The following is a 12,014-nucleotide window of genomic DNA, read 5'->3' on the forward strand; positions in this document are numbered from 1 at the left end:
ACTAATAATGTTGTCACCATTTGCATTTTAATTCGGAGCCACTTTACCACGATTAGCATTTGAACACATTTCGTTATTTCAAAACACAACGTAGGGTTCATCTATGGGAAATAAGCTAGGAATAACCATGATACAAAGACTTTAGGTATGCTACTCCGGTGGACGAGTTTGTGCATTTTCTGAGCACAACCAACTGACGTCACAAGACCTTGATGTAGCAGCTGTCAGTGATGTGTTGATGATGTCAAAAGTCAAAACATTAACCTGTTTGCAGATTTGCAGATACGTTTTGTTATTTTCCACAGATTTTCTTGATTTTTCTTTTATTTTGTCGTTTTAAGTTAGCATAAAATGATCTTTTATTTAATTCGCGAATTCGAATAAACGTTCTTGTGCGAACTAAACAATGGTAAACTTCGTCTGCTAACATATTTTCTGGTAAGTGACGCTTTAACTGTTGTACTAGATATTTAATTATATATGGTTGCTTGTTGATTTGAGTTCCATGGAAGGTCAAGAATAGTGTTTCCAATAATTCCGCCGCATGCAGAAGGTCACTAGAGGGCTGCAGTAAATTTCCCCTGGAGAGAAATTGAATCCAATCTGCTTCAAAAGAGTGTGGTACATTTTCTGCTGGTGTTCCAAGGTGGGGATATTTGTGACGAAAACGATGGGCAACATACCCCGCCACATATCGAAGTCCTTCTGTTGAAATTTTATTGTCTTCTACATCAACTTCGACTTCGACTTGAGAAAAATGATGAGTATCAGTATCAACAAACTGCAATTTGGCCAAGTGGCTATCTTCATTGCTTGGAAGAACACATTTGGTGTTGATTATTGATGAGAAAAGAGATTCCGTTAGACAAATTTCTTTCTCTTCCAAGGGAGTAAGCAATGATTCATCATCATCTTTCTCACAGTTCTTATTTATGGATATGGCAGCTGAGGAGTGTCTACCCAGTATGTACCACCTCAACCGATATTTAAAATCAATGGGGTTGGGATGATCATTACTGCCTCCCATTCCCCGAATCAATGAAAAAAAATTTTCGAGTACATCTTGATTTAAACGTCGGGTTAAAATGTAACTGATATTGTAGAATTTACTCATATACTCAAACAACGCTTGTAATGATTTGTTACTGATGATGACACCTTTTTGAAATGGTAATAATGTTGACTTTCCGATGGCTCGAACATTTTTCATTGTCTCTGTCATCATATTTATTACTAAATTTTGCTTGTCAAGTTCAATGCCATAAGCACTTACTCCTGATGGTGAAAATTTTAGGTAGGTGTTGAAAATGTCGAACCAGTCATTGACAAGTTGAATGAATTTCGATGTTTCTGAGTAGTTCCCATCAATTATTTTGTTATCGCCACACCACTGTATGGCTTTTGCAACGGTATTTGAAAAGAGTTGTGCAGCAGGTTTGACCTTCTGCCTCTGACTGCCTTTAACATCAAGGTGATACTGAGTAATTTTATGTGCAATTTTTAAATCAGAGGATTGTGACGTTTTCAATAATGATTCAACATATGTTTTAGTGATGATTTCTCCATTAATTTCAAAACCTTGGTCAAGAAAATGATTTCGCAATAATTTTAGCAGATGTGGAATGTCAGCGAAAACAAAAATTAACTTTTCTGAATCAGATGGATGTGGAAACCAAACATTGTCTATATTTATTTGGAGCTGTTTCCACAGTGCCATATTTCCTGACCCCATATCACTAACAATTGCTACAACGGTATATTGGCATTCATAAAGTTGACTGACAATGTTCAATAATATTTCTTTTTTTATAGGTGTGTCGAAGTTATAATAAATTGGCTGCTTCCATGGCGAAAACAATCCACGACACATAATCACTTGTGCGGCTCTGTGAGGACCCAACGCTTGCTCAAGAGTTTTATCAAGGCAGATCTGATCCCTGATGTACATTTCATCAAATGATAGTATCGTGATGCGTTCAAGCTCTGACAGTGAGCGAGCCTTGTCGTTCATTAAAATCAAAACATCGTTTAAAACCCCTGGGTTTATGGTAAACGAGCAGGCCCATTTGCGTAATGTACTCAGTGCGGGAAGTGGATATTTACATTGTTGTCTCAAATATCTGTACGCTTTGGGGCTAATACTGCGAAGTGAAATTGCAGCCGAAATATCTTCAGTTGTCCACCTCACTCGTTTTTGGCTAATTAAAGCTTTTATTTGAGACTTTGTAAAAATGTTTGACAAAGCCTGTACTACTTTTGTATCAGATGATGTTTTTTCTAATTGTTCATTTAGTTCCATATTTTTCATTTCTGTCAGTTGAGTCTTTGTAAGCAAATCATTATATTTTTGTTCCAATTGCTCATACTTTGCTTGCCAGTCAAACGTTGCTACTTCTTGCAGGGGCTTAACATCATCGCCAAATAAATTCCTTCCACACCGTTTTGGTGATATAATGTGAGAACTCATTGTCTGAATTTTATAGTTTGTTGGCGATGCTGTTTCAACTATGTGTTGTATCTGCGTGCAGCCTTTCGGGCTTGGCGACAACTTACTTTTGTTAAATCCATTTTTTGTCGGGATGGCATTAGGCATTAACCTCCGCCTGCATTTAGGGCTGTACTCCAAAAGCCTGTGTTGTAGAGACTTATAAAAGCACTGAGCAGCAAAATGCAACGAACACATACGAGCTGAAAGGTAAAATATATTATGTTGTAACTGTTTTTTGTTGGTATAGGTTTTGTTTTAATAAATTATAATACATGAACATTTGTCTCACCATTTTTAATATTAATGACATCACTTCTGTTGCAAAATTTTACCCATTCTTCACAAATGGATTTTTCTTTCGGAAACCTAAAGAAGTGAATGTTTTTATTGTCTTTACACTTTATATATGAACTTGAACATCCAAGCACTGCACATTTCGCCATTTTCGATACAAACTCAAAGTTTGAAATTCAAAGCACTGCAAAATACACTTGTTTTTACAAACACGATTTGCCGCCAAAAGAACGAACAGAGCTTCTATGGTTATAATAATATTAATACTAACCTGTCGGTGTAGAACAATGCTTATAACGCTCTTTTTGATGAAAAGTGTTGTAAGTAAATGTAGTGAAACGTACACATTAGGCTAAATAAAATTCTACACATTCAAAAATATGATGTATTCCAATAAAAACAAAACTTTAAACAACATATTATGTATTTAATACTTTTTTAAGGATAACACGTTTATCGTACACTTAAAGTTCTTAATTTACAACTAATAATTACATAGTTTGCTCGTCGACCTTTGCGTTCGCTGAAGTTTAAATTTAGCAGTCATATGTAACCGGGTGACGTCACGCAGATGTGCGCAATAGCATACCTTGTTTTCTTGTATCATGGGAATAACCAACGGTAAGCTACCGCCCACCACATTTCGCAAATGTCTAGTGAGTTTATGAACGCCACTTAGAAAGGTTGGTATTGGTAACACTGGAAAAAATAAAAATATGTGTCAGATGCCAGCTGTGAATGTGAATGACAAGGTTGTCAAGTAAACAGTCGATTAAAAAGTTTTCCAGACCAGAAGGCAGAAGGTGAAATAGAATTAATTTATTACCTGGTCAAATATATTTTATACATTAGCACGAAAATGTCGAAAGATTCACACATTGATAGAGATCTAGATTTATCAAACGCTAATCGAGGAGTGTGGCTTGTAAAAGTCCCCAAATATGTTGCAAATAGATGGGAGAAAGCTCCCAGTGATATGGAAGTAGGCAAACTAAAAATTTGCAAGTAATTATTACCAAAAAAGTAGGAAGTATAGATGTACTAACTGTATTTTTTCAGATCTGGGCCAAAAGCCCAGGTTTCTCTAACGTTGTCATCGGCTATTTTAAATTTGAGTGAGCCTGGTGAAGAACCCATTCCCAAAGACCACAGATTAGATGTGTCAAAGGTAACTCAACAAACGTTAGGTGTTTTTTCACATGTTATACGTAAGTCATTGTTGAGAGCTTTTTATAAAATTATTGCACTGGCACTTTATAGCATCACAAACTGATTCAGTTATCCCAGAAACTGAGAAGTTGTACATGGAAGGTAAAATTGTACAGAAACTTGAGTGTAGACCTTATGCAGATAATTGTTATATGAAACTGAAATTAGAATCTATTAGAAAAGCTTCATTACCAACAAGAAAAGTTAAACAACTTGATAGAGTGGTGACGTCTTATAAACCAGTGTCAGACCACAAAAATAATGTAAGTAGATCAAATACAGTGTAGATCTAACGTAGGTGACATCAATTTCTGTTCTAGATTGAATATATGGAACGGAAGAAAGCCGAAGGAAAGAAAGCTCGTGATGATAAAGATGCTGTTTTGGAAATGTTATTTGCTGCATTTGAAAAACATCAATACTACAACATCAAAGATTTGGTTAAAATTACTAAACAACCAATAACTTATTTAAAAGAGATCTTGAAAGAAGTTTGCAATTATAATTTGAAAAATCCACATAAAAATATGTGGGAATTAAAACCAGAGTACAGGCATTATAAACAACCAGAAGTTAGTGATGAAAAGAAAGACTCACAATCAGATGGTGACTAAAATTTATTTTTATGAACACTTGATAAGTATCTTATTCAAATAAATCATTTTAAATTCTAGTTTGTATTTTCTTTAATACTGCAGCACTGACTAGGAGGAACGGCCCAGTTGTAGAAATAGTATCTTCTTTTTATAACATTCATTGCACACAAATTATTTGTGGCTACTATGTTTTCATACATTTTCTGCATTTCCTCTTTAGATATGTTATGTGTGATCAAGTAGTGGTTTTGGCAACCTCTTGTTGTCCATTCTGTGTCAAATCTTATATCATGTATTCTAAGTATGTTTTTCACAGATGACAACCACATTCCTACACTAACATCTTCTGAGTTATAATATCTACAACACAAATGCAATTATTTTATGTTCAATTTTTAAAAAGAAATACCACCTAAGACTATCACGATTGTTGGCAATATATGACACCAATTTCTTTGAAAGTATGTATCCTCCTCCAAGAGCATATGGTATGTATCTATCACAGACTATCCAGTCTGATTCTTTCCATTTTCCAGTTGTTTTCACTCTGGCATTTCCATGAAAATATCCCCAATACAACTGCACATCATTTTTAACTTCTTCTTTATTTATTTGGAGATTAGTTCTAATAAATGGGGAAGAAACATCTTCAGTCAACGTTTTAACATGTTTTAACTCCGATTTAATATAAATTAGTTCTACATTAGCTACTTCAGTTGATAATTTATCTAATCGAACAAAACTATCATCATCACACTTGAGAACATACTTAAAACCCAAGCCATAATCAAACTGTTCACTTAACCATTCGAAACTTTTCAAGACCTTCAAAGTCAAATTTTGATAACTATCATGCATTGGAAGAATTAAAATATCACTAAATTGTGACTGTTCAGTAGTCAAATGTAAAATATCATCTACAGATAGCCCTAAACTACCCACAACAAAATAATGTTTCATTTTAAATTTAACGTTTTCATTTTCTGGGCTTGTATCCACAAGTTGCAACCATGTTTGTCGAATCACATTTCTCCTGTCCAAATTTTTTGGAGCTGATAGTATAAGTACTATAAGATCAGGATTCTTCAATTTTGAATTCTTCAGAATGTTGTACTCTTTATCTGAATCCTCTATTTTACACGTCTTGTCAATGGGGGTTAAGTTTATGGTTAACATACAACCCAGTAGGAATGAAAAGGTCATTACAAGAGGAGTTTTATAGTACTTCAGCTTACTAACTTTTCTCCTCATGGTTTCAAACATGATATGTTTGGTTCCGCTTTGATGTAATTAAGTTTGTTACCATTTATGTAAAAAAAATTGTTGCCGATTCGTTTCAAACTTAACCTTCAAATTTACGTCAACTCATCAACTGTCAAATTATAAATTTCCCTATGATAGGCCATCTTCGATTTAAAATCTAGGCACAAGCATAAACGAGATTATAAATAATGGAAACGATTTCAATCAAAAACCTTTTATTTCTGCAAAAGACAAATTGAACTTTGGCGATATTAAGTTTGAATACAGGCTGCTTATTTTAAATCACATTCAAGTGTAAAAAAACTACCTCTATTTACATAAATAATGGCATAAAGAATCATTTACAGCTACTGAGTTCAGCATAATCTAAAAGTTAAAAAAAAACAAAACATGTTAACTGAATAAATTAGATAATTAAAGTTTTATCTGCATCCCAACGAGATACTTTAGGTTTGTACTGTGGCTCCTCAAATTTAGTCGGAGGCGTATTTTCACACTGGACTCCAATTTTTCTATGATTGTCTTTAAAAACAGGGATTTTACTTATTTCGGTTTTCCTTGACTTATCACTGACTTTCAGCCTGTTTTTGATTCTTTTGGGGTCGTCATTCATATTTCTAATACTTAGTGGCGTGCGGTTATTTTCTTTAACTTTGGTAGATCTCAGAGTGAGTTTATCCTCTTCACTATCATCTTCGTAAATTAAATTAGTAAGTTTTTTATCAAAATCCTTAACTTGAGCTGTAACATTCACAACTTTTTCTTCCACAATTCGTTCATTAGGCAATTCAACTTCTTTGTCTTCACTTTGTGAGTCGTTTTCTTTCAATTCTTTAGAAAGCTCTGTAGTGCAGGCACTGGCAATCTGCAACGTCTCCATCTGATCTTTTAATTTATTAGAAGGCACATCTTCGGCTAGTGCAACTGGCAAACTCTGATTCAGTATATTTTTAGCTTGACAAACAGCATCTAAATCGGTTTCTGTAAAATCAATATTTGTTTCAAGCAAACCCACAAAAGATTTTCGTTTGTTCTCGGAAGCAACTGAACCTGGACTATGCTTTAACTTTGATGGAACAATATTTGAAGATTTTCTTATAGTTGTAACTGGAGTAGTTTGAATTTCCAACTTGCGAACGTTGTCCAAATTTTTATTCTGCAACTTTGTTGATTTTTCCTTAGCCACAGCACCAACGATTATAGGGGTTCTGTTGAATTCTACTGTTGGAGATCTAGGATCAATACCGAAAATCACATTAACGACATCGTTTGGTTCAGAAGTGTCTTGCTGTGCCTCATCAGGAACATCTTCTTTCGATTTTGATCCCAAAATAGCCTGTAAATTAATTACTTTACTGTTACTACGAAGAGTAATAATTAATGCAGCATACCTCCATAGGCGTTCGTGCAATATTTGCACTTGGTGATCGCGGATCCGAGGGGGTTAATATCGGTGAAGAAGGAACACTTTCACTGGGGGTAGGTGTTTTTAATACATTTTCTTTGGGGGGTTGATCGACTTTACTTTCTTGTGCACCCATAATTTTAGTTCTTCGTGAATGTAATGTGTATGTTTTTAATCATAAATACAAAAAAAGCGATAATGGATTCGTTCTTGTTTTTTAATGACACAAGAACGATTTTAAATTCGAAACGAACCAAAACAAAACAAAACCGTTACAAACTTGGAGAAAATAAGCAGGTGGACAACCTAAGAATTCAAAGTGCGCAAAGTAACTGACCGTTAGAACTACATTTCTGGCGGGTTTTATGAATTAGTACGGTAGACAGTTTATTTTATTTCGGCAATTTTTATTGCCAATCAGAAGCTATGAAAGCCTCTTTTGTTTCTTCATCAAATTCCATTTAGGAATAGTATAATAATTGTAATACATATCTGTGCTATATTACAAAAATAGGTGTAATTGTTTCCTTGTTTGCGCGTGGTTACAAAAACTAAATTAAATAAACGTTTGTTTTTAATTTAAATAATAGGTATAGGCATCACTGGTATAGGTAGGTATACTACGTACGGTGAGAGATTGAGCCAAGAAAGCGGAGCTTAACTGCAAAATCTTTATGTTTCTACGAGAAATTAAAACATGTTTTTAAGTATCGTGTTGTTCAAAGAATACCATGTATGTTAAGAAAAAAATAAAGCCAAAAGATTAAGCCCCACCCATACCCGCCCCGATCTCAGTTCTCAATTGTGATGAATTTTTCATCCGTTGTCAGATCGAGGAGCAGGGCTTAATTGCAAGATCCGTATTTGTCTACAAGAATTTACCATTTGAAACATGTTTTAAGTTTCTTGTTTTGAAAAGACGACTACGTATATTAAGAAAAAAGACAAAATATAAGCCCCACCCACCCACCCTATCTCAATTGTGATGATTTTTTTTTTTAATTGTCGAGAGCCAAAGGAGCGAAATTTAATTGTAAAATCCTTATTATTTCTCTAGAAGAAATTACCATGTAAAACATGTGTTTGAGTATCCTGTTATTCAAAGAATACTATGTATATTAAGAAAAAATTAAAGCCAAAGATTAAGCCCACCCATACCTGTCCCAATCTAAATAGTAATGAAGTTTTTATTCGTTAGCAGACCTAGGGGCGGCGGACCCTAGTTGCAAAATCCATATTTCTTTACAAAAATTTACCATTTTAAACGTGTTTTAAATTTCTAAGAATAAAAAAAATCATCACAATTGAGATGGGGTTGGTGGGCGGGGTTTATATTTGACCTTTTTTTCTTAATCTGGCCCCCTTGCTGTTCATATTGTTTATTAACGATATAGTTGATTGGCTGAATTGCAATAAACTGCTATTTGTTGACGACTTACAACTTTTCTTGGAGGTCAAATCTTTGAGCGATTGTCAACAACTTCAATTAGATTTAAATCGTCTAATTTACTGAGGAAAGTGTAATCGTCTCTCAATTAATAAATCTAAGTGCTTCGTTGTCTCTTACTTGAGAAAAGCTTCTATTGTTAAGTTTGACTATTATATGGAAGGCCTAGTCTTAACTCGTTTAGACAGGTACAGTCGAGGCCTTTAATAATGACCACCTCCCGTGCCCATGGTGCTAGCTATGGACTGCCGAAATTACCCCAGCCCTTAGAGAAAGCTGATTTTTGATAAATGCAGGTCTGTGGTTGCGCTTATGTATAACTATTGCAACTTAATTAGCAGTGACTGTGATTATTTCAATTTCGATTCAGCTCAACACACATGTAAATCTCTTCTAAAGTTGTTAGTGTTGTAATTGTATTCATATTATCCCTATTTGTTATTAATATGTTTAGTTTGAGGTTACTCCTACATACATTCAAGTTTATGTTTCTAGTCTTAATGGTTTACTATATTATCTTCATTAATTTGTACTTATCCTAATTTTCATCGTTATTTTTTATTAATACCTTTATTATTTTAAGACCCACCACTGACCCGGAAATGACCGGCATTCAGGCAAGACTTCTATCATTACGGGTACTAAGACCAAGTAATGATATGCATTGATTAGATTAACAGAACAACTTTCGAGATTCTAGAATTACAGCATACAAATTAGTCTGCTATTATTCTCTAATCTCACCCCATCCCCAAAAGTCTACCGTAACTACCGACCATTTATCCGCGCATCACTTGGAAAGTGACCTACACTACTCTGACCTACTGATGCTAATCTAATCTGACTGACATGATCAGACTGTTCAAGAAACTTACGAACAATATGACATGTTCCTAACAAAACAGCTTTTTGAATTTTGATAATTATTGAATCATTCAAATGCAAAGACTTTAAATTCTCAACTAAGCTATTTGGAACTACACCTACATTAGAGATAACTAGGGGTAGAATTGAATTTTTTTTAAGATTCAACATGGATTTCATTTCTATCGATAATTGTAGATATTTTGAAATCTTGGTGTGGTATGTTTGAATAATGTTGTTTGTGTTAGGAACAGCAATGTCAATGAGAATGGCTTCGTTATTATTATTAATGATTAGAGCTGTGTGGTTGAAATTTAAACGCTGCGAATTGACCCCCACTCCGGCAGGCCATAGGCTTGCAACCGACGTTATGTATCGCGAAGAAAATTACGCGAAAAATAATGTTAACGGCATGTCAGTTGATGATTTTAAAATCCATATTCACGAAATAAGAGTAATCATAATTTTAATAATGTTCAGGTGTCCGTCTCGCTGACAATAAAACTATTTGTGTGAATTATCAAAAATAATCCACAACTGAAAAGCGAGAAGCGAGCAAGGCGATCGGCACTGTGGGCCGACAGTGGGGGTAAATAAATTTCAACCGCACAGCTCTATTAATGATATTATTAATATACATAGTATTCTTCGAAAAACACAATACTCAAAAATATTTTTTTAATTTCTTGTAAAGAAATACGTATTTTACAGTTAAGCTCATCACGATTGGTTCACGGTGAATAAAAAAAATCATCACAATTGAGATAGGGCGGGTGGGCGGGCTTATATTTTGCCTTTTTGTTTCAATATGTGTAGACTTCTTTTCACAACCTGAAACTTAAAACATGTTTAAAATGGAAAATTTGTATAAAGAAATATCGATTTTGCAATTAGGCTCCGCCCCATAATTGCAAAATCCACATTTCGTTGCAAAAATGTACCATTTTAACCATGTTCCAAGTTTCTTATTGTGAAAAGATGGCTATGTATATTAAAAAAAAATGGAAAATATAAGCCCCGCCCACCCGACCTATTTCAGTTCTGATGATTTTTTTTTATTCGTCGTAAACCAAGGGGCGGAGCTTAATTGTAATATCCTTATTTTTTTACCAGAAATCACCATCTGAAATATGTTCTTAAGTAGTCGTGTTATACAATAGAAAGGAAACCAATAAATGTATTAATTAAAAAAGAAAACCAAAAGAGAAGCCCCACCCATCCGTCTCAACCTCAATCGTGATGAATTTTTCATTCGTTGTCAGACCGAGGGGCGGAGCGTAATTGCAAAATCGATATTTCCCTATATACAAATTTCATTCGAGATACACCCACATAAAACTTTATGACAGATAATTAGTGAAACCCCTGCACAATGGCAACAGTAATTTATTGCTTTTAACACCCTATGCGACCGGATATCGGCACGTTCGGCAGAATTTTTCAGGGCCGTACTCTGTTAAAAAAACTCGGTTGTCTGTAAAGTCGGTTTACTGACGATAGTTGAACGTGACAACGTCTTAAGAAAATACTGATGGAATGGTTTTGGGCTTTTGATTTTGAAGCAGCGATTATTGGCTGCGCGAATGGCGTTGCTAAAGTAAATGCTACAGAATCTTGAACCTCCATGGGTTCACTCATTGAAGGTAAAGGCTTATTCGTAACATCCTCTGGTTTGTCAGGCTTTTTTTCCATGGTGCGTTTGTAAGCAGTTCTGCAAAATAAATCGTCGTTCGAAACAATTTAAATAAAATTCTTAAAATATTATCGTTGTCACGTCAAAATTGACACTACATTCACTTTTTACTGCACTTGATACTCGACCAAAACATGTCAATGTACTATAATATAGCAGCTGTCCACGCAGACGCATCGCTCACTCAAGTAGGAGAGAGACGGATGGCGAACGCTGCCGAACGCGAAGGCCGATTGTGCCTCTTTGTCGCTCGTTCCGCGTTCTCGCTTGCACTTCAAGCCTTACATGGGACGCCTCAGAGCGATGTAACGGCGCATGAGTCATGCTTTTTCGAGCGTGCAGCCGGCTCCATCGATTTATAAGACGTTGTCACGTCAAAAATAAGGTGAAATAATAGACAAATTGTATTAGTTAAATAATATTTATAAGATTACAAGTCCCTATAACGACCGACAAGTAAGACGTGAAATCAGTTATTGGAATGAAGACCAATTCAAATCCACCCAAAGTACTTTGGGAATTTGAGTAAACAATTTCATTACCGAAAGCAGGTAAAACTTTCAACTCAACCCGAGTACGGCTCTGTATAAAATGACCTGTCAAGCCCTTTTCATAATTTATGGTTGCGGTTTCAGGAGCACCGCTTTTTGAGTGATTGGTGCCATAAAAATTTATGTAGGTGTATCTCGAATACGGTTACTATACAAATTTACCATTTTAAACATGTTTTAAATTTCTTGTTGTGAAAAGATGAC

The 12,014-nt window shown here is 34.8% G+C and overlaps 3 protein-coding genes across 3 annotated transcripts; 1 reads left to right on the forward strand and 2 right to left on the reverse strand.

Moving 5' to 3' along the window:
• Positions 1-3,233: 3,233 nt before the first annotated feature.
• LOC135122620 (general transcription factor IIF subunit 2) lies at positions 3,234-4,664 on the forward strand. The gene is made up of 5 exons (XM_064046909.1): positions 3,234-3,585; positions 3,635-3,787; positions 3,842-3,990; positions 4,043-4,254; positions 4,312-4,664. Exons 1-5 carry the CDS (start codon positions 3,527-3,529, stop codon positions 4,603-4,605), a joined length of 867 nt encoding a protein of 288 aa, XP_063902979.1. The 5' UTR covers positions 3,234-3,526; the 3' UTR covers positions 4,606-4,664.
• LOC135122618 (beta-1,3-galactosyltransferase 6) lies at positions 4,591-5,966 on the reverse strand. The gene is made up of 2 exons (XM_064046907.1): positions 5,000-5,966; positions 4,591-4,947 (listed from the first exon to the last, which is right to left on the reverse strand). Exons 1-2 carry the CDS (start codon positions 5,848-5,850, stop codon positions 4,662-4,664), a joined length of 1,137 nt encoding a protein of 378 aa, XP_063902977.1. The 5' UTR covers positions 5,851-5,966; the 3' UTR covers positions 4,591-4,661.
• A 56-nt stretch (positions 5,967-6,022) lies between these two features.
• Positions 6,023-7,554, reverse strand: LOC135122619 (muscle M-line assembly protein unc-89-like). The gene is made up of 2 exons (XM_064046908.1): positions 7,242-7,554; positions 6,023-7,186 (listed from the first exon to the last, which is right to left on the reverse strand). The coding sequence occupies exons 1-2, from the start codon at positions 7,389-7,391 to the stop codon at positions 6,257-6,259; spliced, it is 1,080 nt and encodes a 359-aa protein (XP_063902978.1). The 5' UTR covers positions 7,392-7,554; the 3' UTR covers positions 6,023-6,256.
• Between the last annotated feature and the right edge of the window lie 4,460 nt (positions 7,555-12,014).

This window comes from Zophobas morio, unplaced genomic scaffold (genome assembly GCF_036711695.1).
Source record: "Zophobas morio isolate AGI-343-1 ecotype UQ-CSIRO unplaced genomic scaffold, CSIRO_AGI_Zmor_V1 ptg000005l, whole genome shotgun sequence".
NCBI classification, from domain to species: Eukaryota; Metazoa; Arthropoda; class Insecta; order Coleoptera; family Tenebrionidae; genus Zophobas; species Zophobas morio.